The sequence below is a fragment of the Thamnophis elegans genome, chromosome 14 (assembly GCF_009769535.1).
Source record: "Thamnophis elegans isolate rThaEle1 chromosome 14, rThaEle1.pri, whole genome shotgun sequence".
Classification (NCBI taxonomy): domain Eukaryota; kingdom Metazoa; phylum Chordata; class Lepidosauria; order Squamata; family Colubridae; genus Thamnophis; species Thamnophis elegans.
In genome coordinates, this window is record NC_045554.1 from 46,063,677 (window position 1) to 46,085,691 (window position 22,015).

General features: G+C 42.5%; 1 protein-coding gene across 1 annotated transcript in view; it reads left to right on the top strand.

The window, feature by feature from the left end:
* CDH13 (cadherin 13) overlaps positions 1 to 22,015 on the top strand; it is a 542,002-nt gene that overhangs the window by 513,488 nt on the left and 6,499 nt on the right. Inside the window, 2 exon segments of the mRNA XM_032230145.1 lie at positions 15,862 to 16,092; positions 18,202 to 18,417. Of these exon segments, the coding sequence (XP_032086036.1) occupies positions 15,862 to 16,092; positions 18,202 to 18,417 (447 nt within the window).

Consider the following 22,015-nt stretch of genomic DNA (forward strand, 5'->3'; position numbering starts at 1 on the left):
CTTTGATTGATCCATAATTATTATTTTTTTTCCAGTTAAGAGATTTCATCCCAATTGTAAAATAATCTTCCTCGTAAGAAATCAAGGCCTTTATTCCTCTTTTCATCAATGGGGCTAGGATTAATTTTGCTACCCTCTCCGCAAATATGTGAACTGATTATTAAACTCTTGGCACCACTCTAGAAATGACTCGTCTTCAGTCTTCCAGATTCTTCTCTTTAACACCTAACGGCAAATAAGATCCCAATTAAAAAAAAACCTAGTTAAAAAGCAATCTCTTTAACGTATTACGCGGATTAAAAGCTCCTTCTGTTGCCCATCGTCTAAATTAGAAGGATGCTATGAGAACTGGTTGCAAGCAAGTTTTTGCAGCACATTAAAAGTAAAGATGGAGAGAATGGAGGGAAACGTTGAGCTTATCCAAGGTGGCGCAGTGGTTAAATGCAGCACTGCAGGCTACTGCTAGATCAGCAGGTCAGCGGTTCAAATCTCACCGGCTCAGGGTTGACTCAGCCTTCCATCCTTCCGAGGTGGGTAAAATGAGGACCCGGATTGTTGGGGGCAATATGCTGACTCTCTGTAAACCGCTTAGAGAGGCCTGAAAGCCCTATGAAGCGGTATATAAGTCTAACTGCTATTGCTATTGCTATTGCTATTATCCCACACAGCTGAAAGGTGCAAAATAAATAAGAGCTTTGTATGCAGTGCTCCAAAAGCTAATATGCTTACATGCTTCTCGGAGATGCAGCTGGTTTAGCTGCAAATGATGAATGGTAAAAAAATGTTCTTTTTAAGAGGGTAATTTTATTTCTTTCCTCTGGTTTTTGCACAGCGGAGGTTTGTGAGGGCTTGACAAGAACATGGGCTTTAAAATGCAAAGCAGGGGAGAAGGTTCCCTTTGCTGTGGTGGCTTATTTGGATACTCATAAATCTATTTCTCTTGAAAAGCGGCTTTTGGAGGAAAGTCTGTTTTCCCCTTACACACCAACACACGCTCATTCCTTTCATCCCGTGTTTCTGTGGCTTTTGATAATGCGGCCTCCATATTGTATGCCTGTTCACTCTAATCGGATTAGAAGGATAAATTTATTACTGGAAAGCAATGCATATAATGCTTGTATTACTAAGAAGTGGAAGTTTCAGGTATTCAGGGAAACATGTCGTTTCGTAGCCCAACTCTTTGACCTGCAACTTCATTGGATTTTGGTTTCCACAGTATTATCTCCAGCCAGTATGGAGTATCCCAATGTCCCAGACATCGATCCGAACATTAACGTCTTTGATTTTTTGTGTTTTTCGGTCTATCTATAGTTTGGTAGAGGGGTCTATTGGTCTACCCGTGGCACGACAAAACCGCGCTCCACTAAACCGCACCCGATTAAACCGCGTCGCTGACATCATCAGCAGGGCGACAACAGCGACCGCGGAGAAAAAAGGGCGCTTTAAATAGTGCTTTGAAAGCAAGCCGATTCACGTTAAGGTAAGGGTTAGGTTTAGGATTAGGTTTAGGGTTAGGTTAAGTGTTAGGGTTAGGGTTAGGGTTAGGGTTAGGTTAAGGGTTAGCGTTAGGTTTAGGGTTAGGTTTAGGATTAGGTTTAGGATTAGGTTTAGGGGGGTTAGGTTTAGGTTTAGGGGTTAATTTTACCTTTAGCGTTCGCAACGTGCTTTTTTCGTCGCGCTGTGATGACGTCAGCTACGCGGTTTCGTCGAGCGCGCTTTAGTCGAATGCGGTTTTGTGGTGGAACCGGTCTACCAATTATGGGATAGAGCATGTTTCCATTTCCGCCTTTCAGCCTCGATCCAGGAGCCTTCGCAGGCAGTTGCTTTCGCGGCAAACTACTTTTGTGTTAAATTTATGTTTTACCGACATAAAGAAATAAAGGGAGACTAGTATAGATCTATTTCACACTATTTAGCTCTCCTCAGCTAGCCATACCGCTGCTGGGATTCGACCCTGGGCTACTTACAAATTAGGTAGATGTATTAACCTCTAAGCCATGGGTTCTCCTTGCTTTGTCGGCTATACCAGGGGAGAGATTAAGTTTTTTTTTTCTCCGGTGGGACCAGTCTATCAGAGCAACTTTGGTCTACCCAATTATGGGACAGGGCATGCACATGCTTTGATTTTCATTTGGTCAACTTCCTGGTGTCGCTTAGGTTTTGTGAGTAGGACAAGGCAATTCTCTACATGTTGGGCTGGCTGTGGAATTCTGGGAGTTGAAGTCCAGACATCTTAAAGTTGCCAAGGTTGAGAAACACTGGTATAAGATCAGCACAAGTCTCTTTTAAGTAACAGGACTGGCTGGCTTTGGTCCTTCTGTTTAGCCCATCTCTGTCTAACCAGAAGGGCCCAGTGGCCAGGTGGGCAATCCACATTTGTAATTATCTGCCATGCTGTAGAAATGCATGTGGTCCATTTGTTGCAGAATTACTGGTGATAATTCATCTGGATGGCGTTGGGCTCAGAGCAAGCTTCCAAAGACCCTTTCAAATATTGATTTAATTGATTTGATTTATTCAGTTTGTATGCCGCCCTATTCCCGAAAGACTCAGGGCGGCTAACAATCAACAAGGGAGGGGGGTACAGAATAAAAAAATAAAAAGACAAACACATTTAAAAAACAACAACAGTCATAAACTCGGATGGGGCTGGAAATTTCAACAGCCCCAGGCCTGCCGGAACAGCCAGGTCTTAAATGCTTTGCGGAAAGCCAGAAGGGTGGTGAGGGTCCGGATCTCAATGGGGAGATCATTCCAGAGGGCCGGAGCAACCACAGAGAAGGCCCTCCCCCGGGGAATTGCCAGTCGACACTGGCTGGCGGATGGAATTCAGAGGAGGCCTAGTCTGTGGGATCTGATTGGTCTTTGGGAGGTAATTGGCAGGAGGCGGTCTCTCAAATATGGACCTCAAAAGGACATGCCAAATGACACTTATATTTCTGGGCTCATCCTTGAGAGATAAACAAAGTTGGGTTATTCTTTGACCTGATCCTTCTTTCTTTCCTGGTTAAATGGGTAAGTGTTGGTTCCCTCCACGAACTGGCTGAAGGCTCAAGCAAAGGAGCTTACATAAAATGTAAGGGATTGTTGCTGTGCTATCCATCTTTTTTTAAAAAAAATAAAAATAAAGAGTATTTATTTCTTTTTATTTATTTATTAGTTTGTCAAATATGTACAAGATAACAGGTATAAATACAAACATGGACATGAACAAAGGAAATGAGTACAAATAAATGGGGACAGTAGGACAGGGACGGAAGGCACACTGGTATGCTTATGCACGCCCTCCCTCCCTTATGGACCTCTTAGGAATGCGGGGAGGTCGACAGTAGACAATCTTAGGTTAAAAATATGGGAGTTTAAGGATGTCACAACGGAGTCAGGTGGAGCATTCCAGGCATTGACCCCTCTCTTGCTGAAGTCGTATTTTCTGCAATTGAGTTTGGAGTGGTTTACCCTGAGTTTGTATCGATTATTTGCCTGTGTATTATTGCGGTTGAAGCTGAAGTAGTCGTTGACAGCTAGGACATTGTAGCAGACAATTTTGTGTACTATGCTTAGGTCAGACCATAGGCGGCGTAGTTCCATGTTGCCCAAGCCCAAAATTTCCAGCCTGGTGATGTAAGGGATTCTATTGTGAGCAGAGGAGTGGAGGACTCTTCTCATGAAATACCTCTGGACTAGCTGAATCGTATTAATGTCCGATATACAGTGTGGATTCTAGTAGAATATGGTAGAGTAGAGTAGGGTAGGGTAGGGTAGGGTAGGGTAGGGTAGGGTAGGGTAGGGTAGGGTAGGGTAGGGTAGGGTAGAGTAGAGTAGAGTAGAGTAGAGTAGAGTAGAGTAGAGTAGAGTAGAGTAGAGTAGAGATGGATTCATTTTTAAAAATTCATCATGATTGAGTAGACACAATGTGATGTACTATTTGGTTGTCAACCCTTTTCTGAATTCATTCAGGTGATGGTGGGTGGGGGACATACTTTAAGCTCAAACCATCTTCTGACAATCGCTTGCCATCATTCTCCATCAGGGAGGGACCTTGTCGGTCTCTGCCATTTTATCTGCTATATGAGAGTGGTGATATACACCCTGTCAGGAACGAACAACCCAGTGTCAGCTACTTAATTCAAGTTACAGCTTGTACTCCATAAAATAATTACAGTGTAATACATTAAATTAGATTTCATTGACAACTGGAGCAAGCTGATGTCCTGTAAAAACTTCACTCAGCCTTCAAAATACGACGAAGCCAAGATCTATCGCTTTCAGCTGCTGCCTCTGCTGTGTTGCTGGGATTCAGTTGGAAAGCGGTGGATATAATTTCATGGCTAACTCCATGTGCCTAATGTGATAAAATTGATTCCACAAGACTTTTCCCAATCCATCCAACACTAATGCTTTAATTTTCTCAAGATTATGATGTTCCCGCTGGGCCACAGAATGCACATGATGTTAAATTAAGCTGCAGTTGGAAAGTTGGCCAAAAATTGATGGGAAAGCGGCTGGAACTGGGGTATCTTCTACCCGATGTCAGGTTTCACTCCAGGCAGGGTGATAAATCTGTATTCTCCAGATACTCAACCGCATTCAAGAACTTGCTCACAGCAGAAACTCACAAGCACAACACAGCTGGATAAGTTGCTCCATTGCGCACATGACAGGAGTGATCTGTGTGCAGATGTTGTGCCTCCTGCAGAGGCTAGGAATCAAAGCCTATTTATGAGCCCGTTGCAGTATTTAAACCCAAGACCTCTTTCACTCAACTTTTTTGAATCAATAAAAAATTGACTACTCTTCTCTTGAAGAGTAGGAGATCTCTACAGTACTCAATGCTGACATAATGGGTGTGCAAAACTGAGATGTTTTCATCTCAGATACAACCCTCTGCTGGCGGAAATAACTGACTTCACAAATAAATAAAGATACAATGTTGGCTTGTTAATGCTTTATTACTATGCTTATTGCTAAGATTGCTACTTTTAAATATCAATAGCTCTGAGACTTATATACCGCTTCATAGTGCTTTTCAGCCCTCTCTAAATGCTTTACAGAGTTAGCCTTTTACCCCCAATAATCTGAGTCCTCGTTTTAATGACCTCGGAAGGATGGATAGTCAATCAATCTTGAGCTCGTGAGGATTGAACTGCTGGCAAGGGGCAGAGTCAGCCTGAAATACAGCATTCTAACCACTACACAACCACGGCTCTTAATGTAGCCTAACAGTGTACAATAAAGCTGCCAGATTATTTGCTTTTTCAAAATTATGTTCTTTTGCTTAAGATATTTGGCATGTTGACAGACAGTGCCAGGAATTTAAGTTCAATTCTGGTTAAGATTCACATGGATCTCCAGATGTTTGCTGGACAGTTATTCCCATTATCCCTCACCGATGATGGTGCTATTTGGTATGGCTGGGATTTATGAATCAACAACATCTAAAGGACCATCAGTTAGAAATCATGGATTTCTTCACTGGCTTGAACTCAATTTCCAGGTGTTTATGAAGAACATTTGCCCATATCTAACATGACAACGTTGGAGCCCACAGCTTAACCCAAGAGTGGGGACATTTAACAACATCCACAGGGTCTTGCTACTGATCAAAAACTTCACCTTTGAAAATGTCTCATTTTATGAAACTGCAATGTTGTTTTTGTCAGTATGACCCACCTCATGCCACCTGCTGACATCCGAAGAAAGAGCAGGGCAATTGTTTGTTATCATTGGTGGCACTCTTCTGGAGGAAACATCTAAGAAGAAAACCATTCCATTTCCTCAAATGGTCAATTCCTAAACACCTCCACCCAATGTTGCAGCCCAAAATTACTTCCCATTTCCACAATCTATTTTGGGGAAAAATCACATTACCGAAAACTAAACTTTTTGCCATGAAATTTCAGCATCCTTTGTTTGAGGAGCTGGACAGGTTAGTTGGTGGAACAGTGTGCAGCTGAGCCACTAGCTTTGAATACTCAAAATGTCAAACTATATAAATTTTTCCAAAGCCCCTACCGTTATTAAATAATAACCCATGTTGTCTTCTTCATTGATGGTGTACAAGCAAGCATTTTAAAAATGTACTTGCCATGAATGCGCCAGCCCTTCTTGGAAATAGCCTTTGCTCTTGAAGATGGCACTTCTTAATTTCATAAATAATAAAATATGCCTTTCCTGTGGAGACAAGTTAGTGCCAGGAATTTAAATTCAATCCTGGTTAAGATTCAATCCCTGCCTCTCCCCCTTCCTAAACAGATGTCCTAATTTGCTTTGCATACTTTGGCTTTCTCCAAAGGTCAAAGGCTACTGGTGGGCTACTTTGATTTTTATTCTACTTTATCGAGGGCCAACATAGACACTAATCCTATCAAACCAAAATGAAATGCTGTGAAGAATTCTGCAAAGCAGTGTAAACCCATGGAAGTGGATCAAACCACGTATTGGGTTTTTTTCCCCAGGGAATTGGCTGAAAGCTGAAGAGCCAGCAACAAAAATCTATAAGAAGGTTAGAGATTTCAATCAGTTGAACTGAAGAATCTCTTAAGTCAATGCAGGGAATTGGCTTGAGTTGGCTTTCTTCTTTCTAAGATAAGGGTGGAGTAGAAGAGACCTTCAGACAAATGCTCCATGCTGCCTGCGGCTATCATATATATATATATATATATATATATATATATATATATATATATATATATATATATATATATATATATATATATATATATATATATATATATATATATGTTATATTTATGCTGATAAATAAATAAAGGGAGACTAGTATAGATCTATTTCAAGCTATTTAGCTCTCATCAGCTAGCCATACCCAAGTTTGGGAATCGAACCTGTGCTCCATTGCCTCCCAGGCAGGGAGTTAACCTTTTTGAGCTACAGAGAACGACTCCTTATCAGCCAGCCAGGGTGGGAGGTATATACTTAAAGTCACAACCCCTGGTATGCCCAAGTATGGGAGGAAGGTCACACTTCCACTCTCTGTCATTAGGCTCGTCACAAGAGACCATCCAGACAGAAACCCAATATTTTTTACTGTTGCCTTTTTTGTTACATTTGTTATATTTATGCTGATAAATAAATAAAGGGAGACTAGTATAGATCTATTTCAAGCTATTTAGCTCTCATCAGCTAGCCATACCCAAGTTTGGGAATCGAACCTGTGCTCCATTGCCTCCCAGGCAGGGAGTTAACCTTTTTGAGCTACAGAGAACGACTCCTTATCAGCCAGCCAGGGTGGGAGGTGTATGTGTATATATATATATATATATATATATATATATATATACACATACATATACATACATACATACATACATACATACATACATACATACATACATACATATATATATATATATATATATATCTCATAAAATTGTCCTGCTTGGCCTGTCACCAGAGGTTGTGGATGTTCCATCACTGGAGGTTTTTAAGAAGGGACTAGATAATCATTTATCTGAAATGGTACAGGTTCTCCTGCTTGAGCAAAGGGCTGGACTAGAAGACCTCCAATGTCCCTTCCGGCTCATTCTATTCTATTCTATTTATTGTTGCTAAAAAAATTGAATTAGCTGAATAACTGAAGCATATTTTCCCAATATACAGATCTATCTATCTACTGTATCTATCTATCTATCTATCTATCTATCTATCTATCTATTTATAGACTAAAATGTTTTAGAAATAGATACTGAGCTCATAAATCTTTCTCTCCCTTTTTGATGTCAGGCAAATTAATGAGGGAAAAAAGAGCTGTGTTATGAAGACAGATCAAGTAAAATGAAAATTGTCTGAGAGTTCAGTTAAAAACGATTTTGCCATATGCCTTAACCTGTTTATAGACATCATGATGCCTGAAATTAAATTATCGCAGATTGATTCCACCTAAAACACATGGTTTGGAAAGAAATTGGGTAATTAGTAGCCATAGCAACCCAATTAAGTTCTCTTACACCCTTTATTTTAATTGCTGTATTAATTGGAGAGAGAAAAATAAATGGAATGTTCATCCTTTACATATCACGTTAAGGTTTAGTCAAAATATAAATTGCTGGGAAAATATTGCTTAAGTTAATCACTGTAAGCTGCAGATCCAGAGAGAAAAATTAATTTTGCAACAAACCGAGTTTGAGATGGATGCCACCCATTTACAGCTCTGAGATAAGAGCCTGGCATTTTGAAAATACATATTACTCAAATGCAGAAACAGATTGTGATTTTAAAGAGCAGCTTGGTCTTTTCTAAAGTTTAAAATAAAAGATTTGTTAACAAGAGGGGGGACAGAAAAAGAAAGACCTGGCTTAGTTTTATCGGCATGTTTCTTGCAAAAGAAACAAAAAAAAAATATTTCAGTGACAACGATTTTCAGTGAAATGAAGAGACGTCCGTATAATTTGTAATGTAGCATCAACTTTTAAACTAGATAAGGGTTGATAAGCTCATGAAAATGTCTGTACTTTATTTCAGCTTCCAACTAACCCAACTGCGAAGCTCTCTATCCTGTCTCACCATTTTCCCATAGTTTACATGAAACAATTAGGAGTAACATGATAGTAGTCTTTCAATATCTGAGGGATTGCTACAAAGAAGAGGGGGCCAACCTATTCTCCAAAGGACCTGAAGGCAGGACGAGAAGCCACGGATGGAAACTAATCGAGGAGAGAAGCAACCTAGAATTAGGGAGAAATTTCCCTATAGAACAATTAACCAGTAGAACAACTTGCCTGCAGAAGTTGTGAATCCTCCAACATTGGATGTTTTCAAGAAGAGATTGGATAACAATCTGTCTAAAGTGGTATAGGGTCTCCCACATGAGCAGGGGGTTGGACTAGAAGACTTCCAAGGGGGCTTCCAATTCTCTTATTCTCTTATTCTGTTTTCAATGATGATATTATTGTGAAAGCAGATACATGATTACAAAGCGTATGTGTGGTTTTGTGGTTCAAGTGTTGAGCTGAGACTAGGAAAATTCAAGTTCAGTACTTGACCACAGAGCTCCCTTTGAGTCACTCACTCATTCAATGTTAGTCCAACCTGTATCACAAGCTGATTGTGGCAAGAATGCAATGAGGTCAGTCCCAATCAGTGCTATCTTTAGCTAGAAGAATGGAAAGATTGGGATATTCAACAATAAAAACAGAATAATAATTTGGCACAAGACATTTAATTAGTCCTTGTCTAGATCCATTCACACGTTGTGGATAAGCCTGTTGGATACCTTAAGTAGGTTCCGGCAAGCCTGTTGAAGAAGATAGTCCATCTTGAAAACCATCTCATTGGCTTGGATAGGACACCGGCTTGGGACAGTTCCGGTGGCTGCCTTTGATCTCACATCTGAAAGCTTAGCTCAATGGATGGATGGACACAAAAAAGTGAAGGCCAAACTACTTTCTAGGAATCCTACCCACCCCGTACTGTGATTTCTGTGAGTTCTGAGTCTTCCCTTTAAAAGGTGAAAAGACCAAAAAAAACCCACCAAGATGCATTTTTTGAAGTGCTCAGAGAAAGTTTAATCCCTACAGCTCACTTCCTTCTACATCTAGAAAAATGAACTCAAGCATGAAAAAAATGTGACATTTGACCCTGGATTTGCTGATTTTTTTTCTGTCGAATTTTCTAAGAGCCTCAGAATTTTGTTTTTCAGGCTGGTTCAAATCTGGAGGTTCAGTTTGGCCTCAGTTATAATGAGTCACTCAGGTCTGAAGAAGCTTCTTGGAGGAGAAGCAAAACATTTTCAGAGAGAAAGTGAAAAAACCAAAAAAGGCCAGATGCCTTTTGGAAAAAGCACCTTTGGGACAGGGGTGAAATGCTACCGGTTCGGGCCGGTTCGCCCAAACTGATAGTAAAAAAAAAAGGCTTTAAAAAAAGTAAAAACAAATTCAGACAATCAGCTGTGCGACAATCAGCCCGTGCCACGCAATCGCCGGAACTTTTAAAAACTTTTTTTAGCATCTTTTTACTACCTATTTGCCCACACCGATACTAAAAAAATGCTTTAAAAAATCAGCTGTGCCCGATTGTCTGTGAGGTTCCTGCCTGTTGCAGGGGCCATTTTGTGTGAAGTCCAGATGCTTTTACATTGTGAGTCAGTTATGCAGCTTTTGTGTTATTTTTGTGTAAAGTGTGATAGTTGGTTTTTGAGCTCTCTAAGAGGTTCCTGCTTGTTGCATGGGGCTATTTTGTGTGAAGTCCAGCTGCTTTTACATTGTGACATTGACCTGGCCACACCCACCCACCCAATCACATGACCAACCCTTGTCACAGGCCCACCAAGCCACACCCATCAAGCCACGCCCACAGACCCGGTAGGGAAACTTTTTGAATTTCACTCCTGCTTTGGGACATCAGCAGGTAAGAGAAACAAACATTGAGCCATGATGTAAACCTGTTCTGACCCCCTCCTCCGTCAAGTAATGAATGCCGAGACAAGCTTAACTGGAATGTCCTTTAATAGCAAGACACCAAAACCTCGGTGGCTGAAAGCCAAGCAGAACAAACAGATAAGGACCTTGGCAGCAACTCAGACAAACTCAGGCAGCAATAAACACAGATAAGGCTTGGCAGCAATCCAGCCTGCCAAGCTCACAGTATTGTCCTCCGACATTCAATCCTGCGTTGATTTCTGCAAAGAGGGGCGTGTGCACAAATAGCTTTTTATAGTCTGGAGAGGAGCCTAATGACCACCAGCTGAGTACAATCACCTCCTGTAATTGCATAATTGTTCCTGACACCAAGTAGCTCTTCGATGACATGCATCCAGGAACAACTCACTGCTGGCATCCGGATCACTCTCCCTTGTCTCCTCCCCACTGGTCCAAGGCTCAGGCGCCTCCTGGTGGCCAACCAGCCTCTCTGCGCCCTGCACAAAGTCGGAACCCTGTCCAGGGTCCTCCACATCCTCCAGAGCCGACTCAGAGGGCCCCTCGCTGTCGGAGTCTGGCGGCAGCTCCAACGGCACCTGCTGGGCCACAACACAAACCTATCCATTTGGCCTCTTGCATTCTCTGCAACATCTGATGCCTTCTTCTGTTTCTGGATTGTCTCGGAAGAAACTAGCATCTCTGCCAAAGTCCGCTACGGACATTATAAAACAAAAACACACACCAAAACCCAGCGTGTCAACCGCCATCATGCTTGAGTTTCTCTAACAAGGCGGTATTGATTCTTCACTAGGGTGACAGCCCTCCCTTCCTTCAGGAGATAAGGCACTGGCTCCATGCAATCTTTCCTTTTGTCAATTTGATTAATCTGTTGTCTGTGTACTTAACAAATCCTCTTAGGAAAGGGGGCTGCTATTGAGACCTTCTATTTTTAACACCCTGGGAAGAGATGAATAATATGACTCTGAAGGCTTCTCCGGGGGGTCAATTCAGCCTTGACGGGGCGTCTGTTGATTTCTGCCTTTCCCTTTCAGTGCTTTTTTTCCCCGACATTTAACGTTCTTAACCAGTCTCCGCTCCCAACCTTGACATTTGCTTGTTTTTCTTTTGAAATCCCGGTGTATGGCGTGTAATTGGTTATAAATAATAGACATGTATAAATAATACAGAGTCGCTCTAATGGGCAAGAGGCAATTTTCCATTCCTCATTGTGTTGGTAGGAGCCGAGAGACGCTTAAAGCACGGGCAAAGAGAGACCAAATTAAAACTGCATTAACCAGAGAGCCAGCGTGGTCCCCTTTTCCAAAGACCGCCAGTTCTTAATTTTGAAAGAGCGGAGAGAGAGAGAAACCCAGGAAAACGGCGACTTACTAGAAGATGATGATTGGCAAATAATATACTCCAGGGTGGAGATGGGGTTTTAATTAAGGGTCCCCAAACTTGACTTTTCTGCTTATATTTCAAGTATTCCGTTGGCTCTTCATCCGTTTCGCCTTCCTGACTCATCTTAAGAATGTATCAAAAAAAAGAGAGAACCCCTATACAGCCTTTTTGAAAATTCAGTTAGTTTGGCCTTAACTGAATAATAATTTCCATTTTTATTAATAAGAATGCATCCTGTTATCCCTGGAGGTCAGATACTAGCATAGAAACAGGCAGAGAGACTGTAGAAGTTGGACAGTTCTACGTTGGTGGTGCATTTATTTGTCTGAAATGAATGAAATATAACCTTGGGGATCATTTATCATTCTGCAACGGTGAATTTGTTTCCAACGGTGTTTTTTCTGAATTTATTTTTTAATCTGCTATTATTTTTTTTCTGGTCTCCCAAAGCCATGCTGGCTGTATGGTTTTGGAGTAGAGGTGGGTTTCTACCAGTTTGGACCAGTTCAGCCGAATAGGTAGTTTAGTTTAGTTTAGTTGTCTTGTATGCCACCCACTCCCGAAGGACTCCGGGCGGCTCACAATAGACAAGGGAAGGGGGATAAATAGACAAAGACAACACTTTAAAAAACGCAACATTCACAGTTTCCATGGGGCTGGATGTTTCACAAGCCCCCCGGCCTGCTGGAGTAGCCAGGACTTGGTGGCTTTGCAGAAGGCCGGGAGGGTAGTAAGGGTCCGGATCTCCACGGGGAGGTCATTCCAGAGGGCTGGAGCTGCAACAGAGAAGGCTCTCCCCCAGGGAGTCGCCAGCCGACATTGGCTGGCGGATGGAATCCGGAGGAGACCTAACCTGTGAGATCTAATCAGTCTGTGGGAGGTAATCGGCAGGAGGCGGTCTCTCAGGTACCCAGGTCTGATGCCATGTAGGGCTTTATAGGTAACAACCAGCAGGTAGTAACTTGGCGGCCTGGGTCAATGGAACCAGTAGTGACCCAGGCCTGCCATGCCCCTGAACCGGTTCTCCTACGGAGGCGCCATCTTGTTTCTCAGTTCTGCGCATGCGCAGAACAATTTTCATTGCAAATTCTTTTCCCCCTTTTCTAAGGTTTTACACATGTGCAGGCCTTTTTATTTGCAAATGTGCACATGTGCGGAGCACACATTTGGTATGTGTGTGAGTGAAACAAGCACCCCTGCACAATTTTTTGCATGCACCAAAGTGGCAGTAATGTGAGCAGCCACACACCCCTGTTTTGGAGAGCTTGAACCTGTTGGGGTTGGTAATTCCGTCCCCCTTTCCACCATTATGAGTAGCTTTGCTGTAGCTACACAACGCACAATGTCCCCAATCATAATTCACTAAACCATGATGGGTTGTTTGGGTCTGGCTTACCTTGAAGGACAGACCCAATTCCAGTGCTCTATAAACTATGATTGATGGCTTGGTATGTCACTTGAACAGTCAGTTCTTCTTTATCCAACAAATTATGCTTAACAATCCATGACTTTGTGGATGGGTGAGCAAATATTTAATGATTGAGAGTGTCAGACCTGCCTCAACCTGAACCTCTACGAAAGAATGATCCTCACTCCATTTATTGAGAAAGGTATAGTTTACTAGAAGTCAAGTGGATTACAGTGAATGCATAGCCGGAACTGAAACATCGGGGTCCGAAATCCCCAAATCTAACTCTTCCATCCCTTAGATGCCTCCCATTAGTGGGCCCCCGTCTCCAATCAAATCCAAACAAGATGCATAGATTTGGTATGAAGCTGCATTTCGTTCCCAGGTGGTTCTCCTTGAAGTCCATCTTGAAGTTATTTTTTCTCAAAGCACAAGCATGAGGGGGCAATTGACGGAGAGCCATAACATGGGGAGGATGGAATTAAAGGAAGCCCTCACAACATCCATATGAACACAACTATGAAAGATGGACTTATTTCATTTAATTATGCTTATTAATTACTATGTTCATAGTACCAACACCTCATAATTGGCAAGAAAAATTGCTTTTGGTTTTCAACGATCAGTGGGCTGGCCTAGACCGGCTGAAAGTATGAGGGGCAGAAGAAGGAGAGCTGGGTGTTGCACTTGGTCCATTTCTGGACTATCGTGTAGTCTGGGCCCAAAGTATGGCTTCATAAAACATTGTTAGAATAAATCATGACTCAAGGTGAACTGGGACACGAGCAGAACAGGAGCCAACATCTTTGTCTTCAACTTGAGGTCCTACAGTTGGTTCCTCCTCTCCAATCAAGAATGACCGCCAGAGCATCTTCAGGGTCATCTTTTTATCGAGATGGAATCACCAACCTAGAAATGAGGAGAAAATTCCTGATAGTCAGAACAATTATTCGGTGGAATGGCTTGCCTTCAGAAGTTGTAGGTACTCCATACAGAGAACTGTCTAGGATGGCATAAGATCTCCTGCATGAGCAGGGAGTTGGACTAGAAGACCTCCAATGTCCCTTGCAGCTCTGTTCTTCCATTAATCTGGTTGAAGTCTTGTTGCCTTTTTAGATGTTTGCAAGGCGGGACTTCATTCGATTCCTCCTCAGGCATGACACTTCCTAGGGGTGTTTTTTATTTCTCTTAAAATATCTCGTGATGATCTGGATTCCATATGGCTTAACAGTCATGGAGGAGGGGGAAAAATAATATTACATGAATCAGGAAGTTCTTGAGGGAATCACAAAATGAGAATCCCTGCCTATCCCTCAGAGCAACATGAAATAATAATGTTCCTCCTCTGTTTGGAATGGAAGAACCATTACAAATGCTAGTAATTACTAGAAACAAATATGTGGTTTGTTATTGCTGGTTTTACAGTTTCATTTTTAGGAGCAGATGCTACCCAAAACACAGATGGTGAAAGAGAGGCAGAAAAGAACAGGGAGAAATCACATTCTCACCTGTATATGAGATAGCTAGGTCAACTTTGGAGAGGGACGAGAAGTTATTACCACCTGTCAATCAAAGCACAGGAAAGTGTTGCTTTGATTCTGCTCTCAAAAGATAAATGCTTAACTCAGAAAGTCTTAAAGCCCTACTGTGGTTTTAAATCAGGCTAACAGTGAAACCAGCCAGGTGTTCTGACCAGAGATGGTATTCAGCAGATTCTGACCAGTTCTGGAGAACCGGTAGCAGAAATTTTGAGGAGTTCAGAGAACCGGTAAATACCGCCTCTGACTGGCCCCGCCTCCATCTATTCTCTGCCTCCTGGGTCCCAGCTGATCGGGAGGAAATGGAGATTTTGCAGTAAGCTTCCCCTGGAGTGGGGAGGGAATGGGGATTTTACAGTATCCTCCCATTGCCACAAAGCCAAGCCAAATGGCTTCTACTGTTCAGCGCTGTGGAGTTGCCCTGGTAACAGCTTCACAGTACTTCACAGGGGGGCTCCCTCTGGTAAGGGGGAAAATTCAACACACAGCACAACACAATAGCAGCGACGTTCATGGAAGGAGGGTTGGGATCAGAGGTGGGTGGCTCCCGGTTCGGCATGCACAGAAGCTTCTGCGCGCGCGAGCACGAGCAAACTGGTAGTAAACCGGTTAGGAACCCACCACTGGTTGGGATGGATAAATACCCCGGCAGCACTGGGTTAACAGCTAGTACAGAAAACCCCTGGCAGGCTAGTTTGGAGTCATTGTTTGAATTCACCACTTACGTCCTCCGGAAATAAGATTTATATCAGAGCAAACATGAATCAGAATAGCTGGTCTTCCAATTCTGATTCACAAGATGATCATTCTCCACTTTTGTGATTGGTTGGTTGGTTGGTTGGTTGGTTGGTTGGTTGGTTGGTTGGTTGGTTGGTTGGTTGATTGGTTGGTTGATTGGTTGATTGGTTGATTGGTTGATTGGTTGATTGATATGGACGTTGGTCATCAAAGAAAGAAAGCTCTGGAGTTGCAAATAGGGCAGCCAATGGATACTTTTAGGTGTGTGTTTTCTTTTTCCTCTCTGTTATGAAGCCTTAATACCTCTATTGTCTTGTTGCACGAGTGCCTTGATCATATCTTAACAGGGAAACGTGATATACATAAATGGAGCATTTGTAAATACCTCCTGCTTTTCTTGCAGGTAGCCCTCCAGCTACAGGTACCGGAACGCTGCAAATCACCTTGGAGGATGTGAACGACAACGCCCCTTCTCTTTACCCAACGGTAGCCAGCGTTTGTGAAGATGCGAAGGATGTGAAAGTTGTCTTTGGTGCCTTAGATAAAGACATTCACCCCAAACAAGAACCCTTCAAATTTGAGTTGAGCAAGCAGTCAGGTCAAGATAAAGTATGGAAGCTTACCAGAATTAACAGTAAGTCCCTTAGAAACGGCCAAACTTTCAACATTCTCTCATCCTTCACTTACAGTTGTCCTTCTCCCTGAATGTATAAATCAGGCTGGGTCCTGTCTGTGTGAACCACAACCTTCAAGGAGGCCCACACCACATCCACAAAACCAAGGTGGTGGCCACAATGTTTGCAAATGAAGTTCCACCTGGGTGTGAGACACGCCTAAGAAGAAGATGGAGCATGAATTCCATCCTCATGGCCATCATTTTGACCGTAATAATGCCGGCTTTCTCGGCCTCAACAACTTGAAGATGTGTGAACTTCAACTCCCCAAATGCCACAGCCAACATGCTCACTGGGGGAATTCTGGAAGCTGAAGTCCACGCATCTTCATGTTGCTGAGGTTAAGAAACACTGGTCTAATTCGTGATTCCCTAGCGCCAATTTTTTCAAATCGGTGAACTGTTGTTCTCAATATAATCTGTTTTGAGTACTTCTTCTTAAGGAAGGTCCAGGACCTGCTACATACAGAGGACACCTCTTTCCTGTAAATTCTGAGAAATTCAGAAATAAGGATTAGAAGACCCTAGTCCTTAACTATCTCTTCCGTTTGCCCAAATAACTCATCGCACCCAGAAGTTGCCGTGGTCGCCAATAGTTCTGAAAGGACTCTGCAGTGCAGTGTTCCATAAACTTTGTCATTTCCTCTACAGAAAATGAGTGTTGTGAGAGGCCGAACTGCACAATGCATTGCGGTAATTCCAAACACTCGGGGCATTTACAGAATCACAGCTGCAGATATGGTGGCACCCATTTCCTGCCACTGGATCCCACCCTCAATACTCATTTTGCCACTAGCTTAGTTACCTAAGAATGAAGTTTTAGGGAGGGAAACCCACAAGCAACCTAACCTTGGTTGCATGCAGGGTCAAAAGTGTTCTCACCTAGGCTTCATGATACAGTAAAAAGCACACACTTTGGGTTTTAGTCCCAAAAACCCTCTTTTTATTTCAAAGGCTGTGAATTATGTTCGTCCACAGGCCTGTAATGAGTCACAAGTAGTTTGTAAAGGCTGATAAGCACCCATCTTAATCTCCCTTGAAACGCTGCCAAAGACCTAATTGGCAATTAGCTTGTAAGGCCATATGGAGCAAAGAGTCAAAACGAAGCTTCAGAATGTAAACCAACCAGCACGAACCAAGTTGCTTCCTGCAAAGGCTCATGTGCTCCTTCGCTCCTCCTTTATGTCCTATGGGAGGGGCCAATCACCTCCAAGCCTTACTCCTGAGTCATCCCTTTTGTCTTCACCGTTCTTGCCTTCTGGCAGCTCTGTGCATGCGCGCACTGGGAACAGGCTCCCTCTGCCTCACTGATGTCTGACTCTGAAGGCAGCTGAGAACTGTCAGATGGCCCTGGCCCCCTCTCTGCCTCCGACACAGAGCCCTCCTAAGAGCCTTCCCCAGACTCCAAGACTGGCCCATGTTCCTCCCCAACCTCCTCACTGTCCGAATCTGCTGCCAGCTCCACAGGCCGCCAGCGGACCACAACAAGCATGTTGTAACAAGAAAAAGAGATAGCTAAGCCTCTGGTTTTTGCAAAGGTCTGAAACCTGTGAACAATTTGCACAGAGCTGGAAGCTATGCATATCCTCCATATGCATTTTACGAGTGTTGTGCAAAGTCCTTAGAAGTCGTAATGTATACAGAAAGACAGATGGAGGAGAGGGCTCCCTGTGGACATTTTCATGGCTGTGTTAAGCACTCGGAGTGTTTCATGGGCCCCATCTACTTATAAACCCCAAACTAACATTTTATGATAAGACAATATTATTATCCTCTTCTTGCAAATAAAAGAGGAGTTGACACTAAGGGGTGTGCTAAAAATTTCCTTGGCTGGGATAACGTTTTGACTTCTGGACCACCTGTCTTGTAGCTGGGTTTTTTTTTTTTTTTTTTTTACTGTTCCACTACAGCAGGGTTTATATTTCATTTTATTTTTAAACTTGGCAACATGCTGGCTGAGGGATTCTGGAAGTTGTAGTCCGCCCATCTTAAAAGTTGCCAAGTTTGAAAAAAAAATCTTCTGCAAGATTTAAACCACCACCCTAAATATAACTCCCTTCCTTCCTGCAGGTACCCACAGCCAAATTGCCGTGCCCCCGAATTTGAAGAAGGCCAATTATATCATCCCCATCTCAGTGACGGATCCTGGAACACCTCCTCTAACTAATAATACGGAACTGAAAATCCAGGTGTGCTCCTGCACGAAATACAAAGTTGACTGTAGCGGCTCTCCTAGGTTTCACACCAGCACAGTTCTCATCTTCCTCTGGCTCTTCAGTTTATGCTGTAAGTTGTCTGATAACTTCAAACTCTGTGAGGTTACCCTAAGCCAGCGTTTCTTAACCTTGGGGATTTTAAGTCCCATGGACTTCAACTCCCAGAATTCCCCAGCCTGGCTGGGGGATTCTGGGACTTAAAGTCCCCAAGGTTAAGAAACACTGCCCTAAGCCAGTTTAGCTCAGTCTGTCAGGGACGGGAGGAGGCTCTTGGCTTCAGGAATTGTCTCTTGGACTGGAATGGATGTAAAAAAAGATGTTGAGACTCTGGAAAGAGTGCAGAGAAGAGCAGCAAAGAGGATTTGGGGAACTGGGGGCTAAACCATATAAAGAACGGTTGCTGGAGCTGGGTATGTCTAGTCTAATGAAAAGAAGGACTTGGGTGACATCACAGCAGTGTTCTGATATCTAAGGGGCTTGCCACAAAGAAGAGGGAGTCAAACTATTGTCCATCTGTCTGTCTGTTTGTCCATCCATCCAAACAGTCAGCCTGTTTATCCATCTGTCTGCCTGTCCAGAAATTCTTGGACGTTATTTTCAATGCCGAAATCAAATTGCCCTTTGTCAAACTGAATGAAGAAGGAGCGGTAGAGAAGGAGAGAGAAAGAAGGGAGGAGGGGGAGGGGGAGACGTAAAGAAAGCGAAGGAGTTGAGGAGGAGAAAAGGAGGAGGAGCAGAAGAGGAGGAAGGGTAGAGGAGGAGGAGGAGGAGGAGGAGGAGGAGGAGAACGTTCTGCTAGCATTCATCTAATGGGGCCCATTGGCCCAAAGTTCTGTCAGTGCTGAGTCCACTGGAAAAACCAGAAGCAATAACAGCTAAAGAGAGTTGTAATGTCTGCAGATTTTCTACAGATATAATTAGTGAGTTCCAGAAGAAAGCGTTAAGAGATTCAAGCCAGAGAACTAGCTAAGCAATTTAGTTTTGGGGTGTGTTTTTTTTTTTTTTTTTTTTTTGCTGCTCTGCCAACATTTGCCAAGTTCACATCTGGAATTCCTTTATTCCACGCACTGAACTTCCTTTTTTTTTTTTTTTTACAACCACCATTAACTTCATAGCAATATCTCTTGCAGACCAAATATTCCTAGCAATAATCAAGATTATGATGCCATTAAAAGGGGGGGAAGGGGGGGGAGGAACCTACTACAAGGGCTTTTGTGTGTTTTGAACAGATGAGATGTCCCCATCGCCTTGGGCAAAGTTATAGGCTTAATATATATTTTTTTGCTGCACCGACAGTTTAGTGAAATCTTTCCCGTTCTTGGTGATTAGGTTTCACAAGTGCACTTCTGCGTGGGAGGTAAAGTAAAAGGAGGGAGGGTATTCTTTTTTGCTTGTTCTCACTTCTGCATTTGTGTGTGCACATTTTATAATCTGAGGATACAGCCACGAGAAACCACTTTGGTAAGACAAAACATATTATCATTTAAATAAAGCAATTATCTTCTCTAAGATTGGAACATGTGCCTCTTCGGTAAGTCACCAAAATGATTTGTGGTTGGATTTTTCTTCTTTTTTCTCTCTCTCTCGTTCTTTTCCTTTTCTTTCTTTCCCTTTCTTTCTTTCCCTTTTCTTTCTTTTCCCTCTTTTTCTTTATCTCATTCTTTCTTTCTTCCTTGCTCTCTCTTTTCTTTTTTTTTCTCTTTTCTTTCCCTCTTTTTTCTTTTTTCATTCTTTCTTCCCTTCCTTTCCCTCTTTTTCTTTCTCTCACTCTCTTTCTTTCTTTCTTATTCTCTTTTCTTTCTTTTTCTTTCTTATGTTGGAAGAAATGTCCTTCTGGGTTCAGTTCCAAGTGGGGAGAAAGACACTGGAAACATGGAGGCTGCTTGGAAAGATGGCTTTCATGGTGGACAGGACCACATGGTTTGAGATCCTGAACAGAAAAGGGGGATCACATGCTTCCAGATGTTGGGTGAAGAAGAAAAAGGGCGCAGATGCTGAAAGTCCCTGGTTTTATGCCCTCTCTGGACTTTGAACTGGATCCTGTATTCTGATTGGTTTCAGACTCCCATGCAGGGGCAACTCTGTAGGCTGTGCTTGGTGTCCAAGTTTGGTTGCCTTGCTGGCTGATGTAATTTTCCCAGGGGGCTTGTAGTGAGTTTCTGTAGAAGGCCAATCCTACCTTTGTTATGTGGAATAGACTGGCTCAGGCTTTTAATGGCCCATTGACAAAGGTGGCGGCGCCTGAGTTTCTGCCTCTCTTGAATTCCTACTTCTCTTTTTAGGGGAAATATTCTGCCTGTTTAATATTTCCTAAAATATTTCATTTATCTAGGAGAGGGATGGGTTTTAACTTCCAACACTTTCTTTCTCCCCCCCCCCCTTTTTTTCTTTCTTTCTTGTTTTCTCTTTCTTTCTTTTCTTTCACTTCCTTCTTTCATTTTTCATCAGCCCTTGACCCCATTAAGTTTCTTTTTCAATAGATCGCAAGCATATCAAACGGATCAGAAGTCACCCCTCTGGAAATACAGAGTCTCTTTTGCAATTTCCTCAAGGGCTGTCTGGAATCTTGGTACCCTTATCCCAAAGGGGGTGTCATTATATTTCTTTTCTCTTATCCCCCCCCTTCTCACCTTGGCCAGTCTGGCAGTAGCAGATGTGCCCTGAGAGCTGAAGCCAATCATTAAGTGGGAAGTATCTGCTGTGCAACTGCCCTTAAGTATGATGTCTCTAATACTATATATTAGACAGATGTGCTTTTTCAGCTGGTTCAGCTTTCCAGGCTTATCCATTCTTATGATTCACTTGGGTTTATCTCTGTCCATTATTGTCTCTGGTTTGACTAACACAACTGGAGTTAATGGGCTGGTTCAGTTCTCAGACAATCTTCGCCAGAGTTCCCAAGGCCAACACACACACCCCTTGCATTTATGCCCACCTAATCTCAAACCACAATGGATTCTACATGTAGGATAGATGCAGAGCTACTGCACATGGATGGCTGAGAAATATTTTTCTGGGGAGTCCTTGGTGTCCTCTGAGCTTGGGTGTTTTCTTGCAGATGTTTCATTATCCAACGTCTGCATCAAAGCTCAGAGAGCAGCAAGGAGCTACAGTCAATCCTGAGCTACAAATATTCTATTAGTTGCAGTTGTGTCTACAACTAGACACAAAAGATGTTTCCCCCCCCATGCCATCTCTTTGTTAAACAATTAATCCCCACAATACTTATGCCCTGGGTCTAGGATATCAAACCACATAGTACAGCGGTTATTACTATTATCCTTCTCATGCTTCCTATTACCTGTTCCTTTAGCATGACAATCACTTTGTTGTTGGCATCTTATGATTTATGTGGATTCCTTTATTTAGTATCCTATGACTATCGCTGAGTGTTGTACCTTATAATTTCTGATGATTGTATTTTAGGATTATGATTATGATCATGATATATCATTTGTTGCTTGCATGTATACCATGCTTGTGCACCAGAGACAAATTCCATGTGTGTCCAATCAATAAAGAATTCTATTTTGTTCTTTCTTTTCCATTACATTCTATTCTGTTTCTATTCTATATTCTATTTTATCCTATTCTTTTCCATTCTATTCTCTATTCTATTCTACTCTATCCTATTCTATCCTATTCCATCCTATTCTATCATATCCTAT